At 38.2% G+C, this 12,871-nt stretch overlaps 1 protein-coding gene across 1 annotated transcript in view; it reads right to left on the reverse strand.

Moving 5' to 3' along the window:
* Positions 1–12,871, reverse strand: part of LOC117810667 (CUB and sushi domain-containing protein 1-like) — a 605,880-nt gene that overhangs the window by 94,813 nt on the left and 498,196 nt on the right. The window contains 2 exon segments of the mRNA XM_034680592.1: positions 5,546–5,740; positions 8,387–8,574. Coding sequence (XP_034536483.1) covers positions 5,546–5,740; positions 8,387–8,574 — 383 coding nt within the window.

Here is a 12,871-nt window from a genome sequence, read left to right on the forward strand (position 1 = left end):
CTTCCAGCGTGCCATGATCATTTATTAAGTGCAAGGGGTTTTGGTATGCCAGGGGCTTCTGGCTCCAGGGCTGCAAGCTGGATAGTTTTATTTACAACAAGCTCTCTGGCTTGTTTACCCATCATCAATGTCTGGACACTGCTTCATGATGTTGATCAAAGCTAATTTTATAGTTCTTCACCACAAAACAACTTGTTACACTCGGCATATAGCACAGCTATATGCAGGTCAATTTGCTGTTTACTTCAAAAACTTCATGTCCAAGTGGGGAAACACAAGCAAGTTTGGAGTTATAAACACAGATTTACATTCAATATATGTTACACTGAAAAACTTGCCTGAAAACTTGAGTGATGTCACAAACTAACAAGAATCTGTGTCCTTAAACCACGCACAGCTTAAACATATTGTTTACTGTTAACGGTCTCTTAAACCGATATTCAAACTTACACAGCATTTCCTAAATAACAGTTGAGCATTCCAGCTTGTTTGGATGAATAGGCATGAATGGTTTCACATAGCGCAAATCCATGAGTGTGTGTTTTTTGTACCAAGGTGCATCTGAGTGAATTCTGCCTCTGGGCGGCACTCTGTAATAGCTACGTCTCTCTCTTATTTTACCTCTGTGTCTCTCTCCCTCTCTCACAGACTCATACAGACACACACACAGACAGACACACAGACACACACAGACACACACATACACACACATACACACACACACACACAACCCTATCAACAGTCACGGAGAATTCCTTCTTTCTCGCACCAGCTCTTAGTTACCATGGAAACCAATAAAAGAGCGGTTTAAGATGGGAGGCGTGTGTGTGTGTATCTTTGTGTGTGAGAGAGAGAGAAAAAGAAAGAGAGGGAGAGCAAGAAGGGAAGAGAGAGCCAGAGAGAAATCGTGAGAGAAAAATATAGAGTAAATCAGACGCAGACCGAGAAAGTGGGAGGAAGGTAAAATGAGAGAGAGAGAGTGTAAAGACAAGGAGAGAAAGAGGAAGGTTCAGAGTAAAGAAAAAAGGATAAGGTGAAAGAGGAATATGTGAGGGGGGGTAGAAGGGAAAAAGAGAGGAGACGGAGGGAGTGTGAGTGGAGATGTATTATTTAAAGAGGTCTCACCCTGTCTAATGAGTTTGGTCTAAAAGCCCCAGGAGCTGCCCAAAGATAGAGACAGACAGACAGAGAAACTTCCCTAACTATGTGGGGAGAAAATCCAATGTGCAATATGAGCTAAGGGAGGAGAAGAGTCAGATTACTGAATAGAACTGGAGTCAGTTAAATTGGTGTGCTTTAAATATCTGAATCTCTTAATTGACAGAAAACAGCACAATCAACCCCTCCAACCAATAGCTGGGCTAATATTGTTGCAGCCTCGGTTATTTTCAAAACACAAAGTAAAACACAGCCTCAAAGAATTGGGACAAACAATATGTAACTGACAACAAAGAAATGTGAATCAATTACTTTACTTAAGGTATTACTCAAAGTGTGAGTTTGCATACAAGCTTATACTCGCCCTTCATTGTGATATATATACCCTGAATGATGGTGTGATAAAGAAACATTTAAAGCAACTGAATCACTGTGTTTTGCTAGAGCTGCTGATCAATTCCTTCTTTGATTCTGAAAGCTGCCTTTGACAAAATGATCCACCAAATCCTCCTCTGAGCTTGGTTTCTCAGGGTCTGCCCTCCACTGGTCCATGCCCTACCTCTCAGGGAGATCTTCCAGAGTATCTTGGAAAGGAGAAGTGTTCAAATCTCACAATTCATTAACAGGGGTGCCTCAAGGTTCAGTACTTGGTTCCCTTCTCTTCTTAACATCCAGCATTCAATTTGGTGAAATCATCCTCTCCCACACTTTCTTAAACTATTGCTATGCAGATAATATTCAGCTCTTTCTATTATTCTGGTCAGATGACACAAGAGTCTCAGCTTGCATCACATCATTCCTTTCCTATGTCTCTCAACGGATGAGGGAGCGCCACCTTGAGCTCAAAGGTGACTGAGACTGAGCTGCTTGTCATCCCAGTCAGCCCCTCCACCTCATCTACAGATCAATACCCAGCGTTGACCAACCAAACTCATGCCAACCAAGACAGTCATGATTGATGACCAGGCAACCTTTAACATTCATGTGGCCTCAATTGCTCAATTGTGCTGATCTGCCCAATACAAAACCAGGAAGACCAAACCCCAACTCTTCAGCACATGCAACACAACTCCTGGTACAGGCTCTGTGACTCCCTTCTGGCATTCACATTTACACCTCTGCAAAGGATCCAGAGCATAGCAGCATGAATGGTTTTACACCAACCAGTCCAAAACCCTGTCGCTTACTTAAGAAACTAGCACAAAACTGCCCTCGCCTTTACTGTGAGGAACTTTCATTTTGTTTGGATGTTGGTATCCCCTGTTTAAAAAAGCCTTTTGCCTTATCTGTTTTCGGATCTTGTGTTTTAAACATCTAAGTAGTATGAGGCACTAAAAATGAACTACATAGAAATAATCTACCTTCTTTCTGGTGGTCTGGCTTGCTATTGTTGGCCATATAGAAGGACCAGTATTCATTTCAGTGGGCTTCATTAACAGCTAAAAACTCCTCACAAGAGCTTTGATGTGTAATGCTTCTCTGTGTATAAAAGCATAAACTGCAGAGTATCTTTTTTGTTTCCACAGGGAAAGCTAAAAGAAAACACACCTAAAGCCAACATCGATTAAAATTTAAACCTTGAATCAATCCCCAGTTGAGGATTGAGGCCTTTCAAAGTTTTAGATCTTTCTTTAGACAATGCACCACTATGTGGTCTTCCATTAATAGCCTTTAAATGTGACTTCAACATCAATACTTGGCTTCTGTTTCTAAATATATTATTGTGGGGAAAAGCATCTAAATAAGAAACGGAATCAATTTCAGCCACTACTGTTTGCTAATGAAGACAAGTTTATTATTTTATCTGTTCATGTTATCAATTACTGGAAAAGCTTAATTTAACCCATCCAAGAAATGCCCACAGTTTGATTGGTTACATTATGGCCTGAATTCCTGATTGACAGCCTTCCTGACTTAAAGAATTCATTTCATAACATTGAAAAATGTACCTATAGTTCACCAGAACAAGGTGTTAATACATCCAAGACATACAATCACACATTTTTGCTTTTGTATTAATATAATAATTTAAAGTTCCTTGAAGATGTAGCTCAAAATATGAATCAAAAGAAAGAGCTCAGATATTTTCTTTTATTATTTGAATCCAACTTTTCATGTATTATGCTCTTAAACAAAAGGGTATTGCGTCATTGGGTTCAAACCACAGATGTGCTATGGATAAATGGCTGTATCATCTTTAAAAGAAAATGTGAACTTGAGATAAAATAACTTGGAGAGCATTTTTTCTTACTGTCTGTTATTCATTGTTATATCTACCTGAGTGTAATTATCTCATCTTTATTCCCTCCCTCTCACCTCCCACCCTCCTCTTTGCTGTGTCTCAGACATTATTAAACAGAGCTTTCACAGGAGCCTTTTGTCAAAGTGTTAAAAGGTATACGAAAGTGTGCGTTGTTTTGTCTCGCTGGGTGTGTGTCTTTTGTGCCAGTTTTTAAAATGTCTTCCATGTCTCGCCACCTTGCTCCATGGCTTATTTGAATTGTATACCCAAGTGGCATCAGGCCAGGTCTATATCAATTTAGGGAACACACACACACACGCGCACACACATGCACACGCACATGCACATGCACATGCACATGCACACACATTCTAGAAATAACATATATACTCTGAATGGCAGTTTGGCAGGTGTCACTTCCTTGGCTCTCTGAGCTGTCCATCAGTTGGACAGTTCAGACTTCTAATCACTGACTAGCTCTCTGTCTTTGATGTGCACACAAATCCATCACCCCCTCACGCACACACAAAACAGACACACAAGCAAACACAGACTTAAAACCTTACTATTTGAGTTTTAAATCCAACAAACATTATTTTGCATGGTTCTGCAACCTTAATGCTGCATGGTGCGACTCAAATATTCTGGTTGAGTTTTTGTTATGTTTTTGTCACATTTTTACCATTTTTTAAATGACTGCCTGTGTTAGGTGACTTAAGTAACAAGGAGAGGGAGACATGAGTATGGCACAAAATAAAGGATGCCAGCTGGACTGAAAATTAAGGTATTCCATTTAAATGTCAGACACCTTAACCACTGAGTTACATATAAATCCTCTCATTTGAAAGTAAAATATATGCTAAGTGGTAACTTTATTGGGAACACTTTCATTAATCAAACCAATGAGACAGCACAGCCATAAATTGTAGTTTATAAGTGTTAATTATGTTGACTCTTTGGCTATGCTGGAGAATAATAGCTATATAATCACTTGCCTATGATTGTGTAGTGTTTTTTCCCCATAGTTGGGCTCTCTCTCTTCTAATAACAAGTAGGTTGGCTCATGGAAGATCAGGCCGGGTTACATGGGCTACTAGCAACAGCTACAGAGAGGATGCATGAGGAAGGGTGGCAGAATAAAACTCTATTGAAGTGAAAGTGGGGTCTCCCCTTGGTTTCTGAAAAGAGGTTGTTCAGCCAAATGATGGCCTTCACTATATGGAAACACTAACTCAAATATACAAATAATTGGAGGCGGTGTGGGCCTTAAGCCTCCTGACACACAGGTACATCCTGCTGTCAGTCAGTCAATTCAACAAGTCTCCCTAATATTGCATATCTATGCATAGCTCTTCATGTTGATACTTAAGTTATAGAAAAAAAAATAATCATTGTAGAGTGTTATCGAATCAAGAAATGAGCTTTTCAGACCAAACTGGAAACATGCTTCATTTTTGTTGAAAATCCTTGGCTTTTGCAGCAAGCCTCAATTGGGCATTCAAGTAACTTCAGTTTTTTTACAGTTAAACATTGACTTCATTTTTCAACACTGAAGATTACCACTCAGTGTTAAGCAGCTTAAGCTAATGTCATTACTTTGATTTTGAGTGTCAACAATGCAGATATGATTGTGAAATCATGCCAGTGACATTATGTGAAGAAAAAAACAAACAGTATTGACATGGAGGAGATTACTGCCTTTGATTCAAACACTCCAGTTCACAAAAGAAATTACTTTGAAACCAGGAAAAATAAATGAAACTAACTATTTCATTGAGCAGTGCATCTTTTTTTTTGTCCTTTTCATAGAGATACAAGAAGGTTGCTAGATGCCTAAAACAAACCTGAAGTCCTGTATATCACATAACGTCTGACTTTGAAACAAAAATTTGTATTTGAATAAACAAGTCTATGAAAATACATTCATGGCATATGCTTAATGACATCTTTATACACAGTATGGCAAAACAGTTCTGTTGGATTGTATAACATTGTGCAGGTGAACCTAATTAACTGGAAGCACATGTAGGTGGATGGAAGAAGATTGTTATCCAGTAGTTTGTAAGAAGCAGGGATCCTACATGAGACATATCATAATTATGGTGTCTGGCTTTGTGAGGATGTTCTTGTGTGTGTGTCTCCTACCTTTACATGACGGCAGACCACTGTCCCACACTGGCTTGCCATCATTTCCCATGACACAGGTGATGGTTTCTCCGCCCACTATTGTGTAGCCATGGTGACAGTTGTAGGAGACCTGAGATCCCAGTTTGTAGTCATAACCTGTTCTGCTGGCATTCATAATGTTACCAGGGTCAAAACAGGCTTCTCTTGGTTTTTCTGAGGAGACAAAGACATTCACAAACACTCTTTTTTTGAATATCACTTGTCAAAAATATTTGTATTCATCAAATCAGTTTTGATAACTTACAGGAGATAAACATTAGGTAATAAAAAAACGGAGTCAAGAGAAAAAAAAGAGAAACAGTCCGGGAGAAAAGGATGCAGAGTCAATCAGGGCCAAAAATTGTCTTGGATCTTTATTATTTGGCAATAAGCCAGCTAGTTTTTGTTACTCTGATCACACAATAACTACAAGATATTGACAGAGGGAAACCGACAGACAGCTAGAGAGGGAAAGAAAGAAAGAAAGAGGTGGAGGGCAGGATGTGAGAGAAAGAGGGAGATGATTAAGGTTGTGTTTTAATTAGAGAGATGGCAGATGAAAGGTAGAGAATTAATGACAAAAGTACAGAGGTGTGAGGTAGTGTGAGGCGACAGACAACAGAGAAGGAGATAATCTTTTTTTAATTAGAGATAAATGGAGTGAGAGAAACAACAGGGGCAAAAAAAAGAGTTTGAAAAACTTGACAGAGCAGATCTAGTCTCTAGTCAGTCGAACAACCAATCATCAGTTCCGCATTGCTGTTAAATCAGCCCCAGTCAGGCAACGGCTGTAAAATCAGGATGAGTCACAATCTGTGGAAGTAAACAACTGACGGGCTGACATGGAGCAGCATGCCCTTTCAACTGCAGAAAACACTTCTCATGTACAGTAAGATGGAAATGAATAGAGTAGGTAGCTTAAGTTATAATCCAGTTTGAGCAGGAAACACTGCTGTATTGACTATTTAATCACTTCTCACTTTGACTGAATTCTATTAGATCTCTTAAGATTCAATACAGTGGTAACAACAACAAAAGCAAAAACCCTGGGTATAGCTCCTTTCACATATGCCCTGCTCTCTGAAAATGTCTTAATATCTGGGTGGACTTTTTCCTGTCACCCCCTTGGTAAGATGTTAGTGTAATCGGGTAATTTGATGACTGATTGCTGTGGGTTAATAGTGAGAAAAAGTCACCACTACCGAGTGATGAGCTGTCACTCAATGCGATCATATTAATAATTAAGTTGATTGATAAACAATAGAATTCTCATTGATGGAGAACAGCAAAAAACGATGTATGTTTTGTACAGTTTGTAAACATCTCCCTGCAAAAGCCAATAGAGGTGGGTCATATCCTTAAAGGGGCAGATAACTACCGAAAACAAGCATGAAATAAGCTTAAATATTGTTCCTTATATATTTAATCGTTATTTGTTTTATCTAATACAGACTCATTATTTACAATTTCAGTTTGGTTTTTATTTGTTTTTAATGCTGGTGTGTTAGATACGTTTTTTTTTGGAAACTGCTCAGTTGTTGTTTAGTTTTATTTATTTTACCCAATGCTTTAAGCGGAAGGGGAAAAAAAGTACAAGTGTTACCCTTATTCACTTTCTGGCAGGGTAGTGATGAACTATCAGAGACCTAGCTCTGCTTCAGTTTGGGTCCTCCTTTTGCTCTTGTGCCAGAAAAAAGTTGCTATATTTGTCTTTTACTCAGATTTCCCTCGTTTATCCAAGACTTTAGAGTCTTGCATGTTTGCTTTAAATCAACATTCACTCAAGTGAAAACACTGGTGAGTGTCAAGTACTGCCTGCCAAAGGACGAGGCTATGACTTTGTGTAATGTATTTCAGGTGCTATTATGAATCTCCAAGAGAAACTGTAATGAAAACAGGAAAAGGTACTAGCAGCTGGTGAGACGTCCCGATACACAGAAAAAAGTCCTGGTACGCCAAGGAGTACCAGCCAACTTAAAGTACTGGTTTTAGTTTAGGTTTTCTCGTGATACAGGATACTTGTCAGGAATAAAAAACAAAGTGACAAATAACAATGTGTAAAAAAAAATCTCATAACACTGGACCATATGAAAAATGGCTAGACGAAAACTGAACATATTCTCTATAATGTTCTTGTATTTTGGCTAGCTTAGCAAACACATGATACAGTTTCAGTAAGTTGTAGTTTCCTTTGGTAAATCTTTGTTTTTCTACTTATGTTAGATAACAAAAATGTATTTGACAATCTAGTTTTCATTATTTTGTAAGTTTTTGTTGAAAAGGTGCATGTGTAAAAGGCAGGTTAAAGGAAAGTATAGGGTCTGAATGTCCTTATATTATGAAGGAAACCGCAGAAGTCCATGTGTGAAAGGGGCAAATTACTCACTTCTGTTACAGCAACTTCATACTTCTTCAATAACTAATTTGTTTAAACATTATTTTTGTCATACTAAACACATATATGCAATGTATCTTTGACTCTTTTGGACAACTGTCCCTCTTGTCAAACCAAATCCTGCTGTGTCTTTTGAGGAGAAAAATGTTCCCATCAAATTGTAAAAGCTTATTAAATCCAATGGACTACATAATCAACAGCTATTAACATGTCCCCTCCTATTATTAGCCCCTTGAATGCTTATGCAATGATGAGAGGGAGGCTCCCTGCAAAAAACTCACTGGAATGACCAATCAATAGTGTGCAGATTGGTTTTAAAGCATTTAGTTGTTATCTTACAGGGAATCAATTACCTTTATGTGACCTTGAAGGAAAATGAACAGGGACATTAGATTACTAAGGCAAAGTTTTGGGGGTTTAATTACCTCTGAATTCGATGGCGAAACCAGACATGCCCAGTGAGGCATCAGATCTGAATGCAAGGAAGAGGCTGTTACTGCTGCTCTCTATCCTCTCCGGGGCCTGGTTGCCTTGGAGACTTGCTAGTAACGGCCCATTAGAGTCTTCACCCTCGTAGATGTGTAGGAAGTCGTAGCTTGGCTCCATGTTGAAACTGGTGTAAAAAAGACACACACAAAAAACTTGTGTTAAATAATCTTTTGAGATTGATTGCGTTATTGTTTTGTTTGGTGTCTCCTTGTTCAAATTCTCCACACAATTAATCCAGTGATGTGTGATAAATTGAAATACCTGCTCCTGTTAATGACTGCAAATTAGTTTGTGCTACCTCTCCTCTAATCTTCTTACCATGTGTGACATTTTCCGCCTGTGTTTACAGCATTAGAAAATGAAAACTTTCAATGTGGTTTCCTTCATCTCCTTGAATTAGAGACAGTGAAACACAAACTTCATTGATATTTGAGAAGGAAACATCCTGCATCCATCAGTATGCTTGTGCATGTTTGTGTGTACACTCAAACCAAATATGTACACAGAATTTTTATACCTGCAGCCTGAGCCTACAGCATGTTGTTTCTCTACAAAAGTTCTGCTAGTTTTCACTTTGACAGCTTCTCCTCATCTCTCTGCACATACATGAAGACAACTGGCCCTCATGAGGGTACAGTATAAGAACACACGCGCGCGCGCGCGCGCACACACACACACACACACACACACACACACACACACACACACACACACACACACACACACACACACACACACACACACACACACACTGATACAAGGTCTGTGTGTTTGCTCTGACAGTGGTTGTGTTAGCCCTGCCTCCCACCTGTCAAACACAGACAAATCTGTGTGTGTAAAAAAACACACACACACACACACACACACACACACACACACACACACACACACACACACACACACACACACACACACACACACACACACAAGCACACACACACACACACAAGCACACACATGCATGCAAACATACAGATACCTACATAGAAACACCTTTATCACTTTCACAGTGTGCATGTGTACATTAGCTCTGTCTTCCGCCTGTCAGGTTAAATCACTGAGCTCAGAGTTTTGTTGTTTTTTCTAGGATGTGTGCTTGTGCGTGTGCGTGTGTGTGTAGTGTTAGGAGACACGCTCTGCAGATGAAGGGTAGCAGTATAGAAATAGCATAAAAGCACCCTGTGGAGTTTTAGAGTAGAGGGATGCTGTACAGCCTCAATTGTGAGAGATACCTTGTATTGATTGTATGCTGGGATTTATCTATACTCATGCATCAAGCACATGTTGCACTGTGTATTACATTGTATGGTGACTTAAACCTTCTCCTCAGAGATTTTTGTTTATATACCTTGGACTTTGACATATAAAGACCTTAATCAAGAGCATTAGATGAATCATTTTATCTCATTTTGAACTTCTTTGAATTATTAAACCTACCGTAGTTATTATAAATTAGTAGTTTCATACATTTACATTATGTCAAACATTTTCTGACAGCATCAATACAGAAATATGATGATTATGTTTAAACACTGAAAAGAGGGAGGTCCTTTTCACCACCTCTAATAGAATTGCTGCCAAGGTTGCTCAGCGCATTACTCCACTTTTTATTTCTGAAAATCAAACCTCAAAAATCTTGGAAGTCCCTATTCAGGCTGTGCTATTCGACCAACATATTAAATCATTAACTTGTTCATGTTTCTTTAATTTAGGAAATATTGCTAAACTGGACTCTGTTGCCTCACAAGTAGAATTAGAGATACTTATTCATACTTTAATATCTCCCTGTCTCGATTATTGCAATTCCCTTTTCACCTGCCTCGATGAGTGCTCCCTCAGCCATCTACAGTTGATCCATAACCACGCTGAAAGACTGTTGGCAAGGTCCAACACAACAACTCACATCACAGCAATCTTATTTTACCTACAGTACATTGCCTGCCAATCATTTTCACAATTGACATTTTGTGGTGGTGTTAACTAATAAAGCACTGCATGATGAAGGACGTGTAAATATCTGACTGGCTTCATCCTTATAGCACCAATAGATCCCTCAGGTCTTTCGACCAGTGCCGGGTTGCCTTGCTTTTATCATTGTAATATTTTGAAGCAGTTTGTGACCTGCCCTGTAAAGGTGCTTTTCCAAATACACTCTCTCACACACTGTTTTTTTTCTAATCTATTTAAAGCTTCTCAAGTAATGATGAGTGCTTTGGTTCTGTCTCAATAAATTTAACTTTTTTTCTCCCTGTTTTTTGATGTATGAGACGTGGACCTATTTAATTTCTAAATCACTTCTTGAGAGTTTTGTTATGTTAAAAATGGCTTGTGTACATAGCTGTTACATGATTGCTTGATAATCTAATTTCTTGGGAATATCTGGCTGCAGTATATGACTCGAGTATTTTAAGGACGTTTTTCATCTTTGGAGACTTACATGTTTGGTGTGTACACCACACCTGCGATCAGTTTGTCAGCTTATTGGTCGGCAAATCTATAAAAACACAGACTCATTCCTTATTTTTCAAAGAACTACCACCTGAAGAAGATCACAGTGTTTGATCATCGTGGTTATTGCAGTGTTAGTGTGATGGATGAGTGTGCAGGGTTGTCTTCTTTTCTATGCTGCTGGTTTTCGTTCATGCATGTATTTCAGTTGTAAGGATTGTGATTATAAGTTAGATAAAAGAGTTAGAGAAAGTTAGAGGAACTATGTCCTAAATCAGGATTAATCATTATAGTGTACTTTTTGAACTTACAAAACATTGTCTGTAATCATTAACAAAGTCAAAATAAGTGCAAAGAATGCTCAAGGTTTAAGCCCTGTGTTTGTATCTCATGCACAATGGGCTTAACTGCACATAAGCCCCTTTTTGCACTGACAAAGCATTAAAATGATCCCTGCTAATACCTTTTGCATTGGTGATAACATTCAGGGTCTGAATGCTTAAGCTACTAAATGTCATAAAAACAACATAAAGATCTCACTGTGCAGAACAGCATCATGACCTCACATGACCGCAGGGTAGAGACAAAAGGGTCAGTTACAAGTTAAGACCTTAATCTCAATCAATAAGAATCTTTTAAATTTTAGGTTTTCCTTTCAGTCTTCTTGAGAATAATTACACAGCCACAAAACATGAGTCCACTCATTGAGGGAAGAAGACATATTTGACCACACTGACTGTGAGTAGAAAATAATATCACCTTCAGAAATCTTATAGAGAAGTGTAATATAATATTAATATACGTCTGGCTGATACCTCTTGGCACCATACAATAAAAGCGGTTAGATAAGGCTATATGTTCAATTTACTAAAATATAAGAACACAAAATGAGTTCTGAATTTATTTGAGAAACATAGTCTACTCTTATTTAACTCAAAAGACTGAGTCATCAGTAATTTGCTTGACAGAAGTAAATGACAGCTGTTTTTTTTTTTTAAACACATTATTTCTTCGGATTTTCATAAATAATGACAAAGAAATGACACAAAACTTCATTATGAGTAAAATAAAAACAGCGTCTGTGTTATAACAAGGAAATGATCTGTTCAGATGAAAAACATGAAGATGAAATTGGGTCATTTTTTCTCCTTTGGCGATATTGAGAAAGTCTGCTCTTCTTTTATCTCCCTTGCTATATGTGATACTCCAGTCTTCACTTTTGCTCCAGTCTTAAGCCCCTGACCACAGTGAGTTGTAAAATATTCATGTCTGGGGCACAATCAGGACTTAAAATGTAAATAAACACTGCTTTGTTACTCAAAACCACAACACGGAAAATGTCAGAAATCCCTTCTAATTGCACACAATTTTCCCTTTTCAAACCAACACAGTGCTGTTTCATCTGCATTCAAATTTTGTTGAAAAAAAGATCCTGAACAAAAACATTCACTTTATGAGGATGCATCCAAATCAACTCTTCGCTTACACTGGTTAACAAACAAAAGAACAATGATCTAATTGAGACAAGAACAAATACAAAGGAAACTTCCTGAACCTTTGAAAGATTATTTCACAACTTGCCATGAAGCTACTTCAGTCATGTAAGAATTAGATTTAACTGTAGTTTATCAGACTCATGTAAAGTCTTTGAGATGTTTTGCCCACCTAAATTGATTTCTCTATTACCTTCATGGACTGTAACTGTGTGTTAATTAACATTGTTCTAAACTTGGCCTGATCCCTTACAACACAGTGCAGATTTGTTTTTACCCAGTGTGGACAACAGTGAGTCATTCAAAGTCCACACTCTGAAGTAAACTTAAAATAAACTCATGTACCAAGTCCATGGGGGTTGATACATTTTTAAATGTAGGCCAGAAGAAAAACATATTTCTGAAAAATTGCCTTTGGGACTCTGTCTATCCCCTGAATCTTTAACTTTGTAATTTAGAAGGTTTTCTCAGGTATTTGGG

The sequence above is a fragment of the Notolabrus celidotus genome, chromosome 3, assembly GCF_009762535.1.
Source record: "Notolabrus celidotus isolate fNotCel1 chromosome 3, fNotCel1.pri, whole genome shotgun sequence".
Classification (NCBI taxonomy): domain Eukaryota; kingdom Metazoa; phylum Chordata; class Actinopteri; order Labriformes; family Labridae; genus Notolabrus; species Notolabrus celidotus.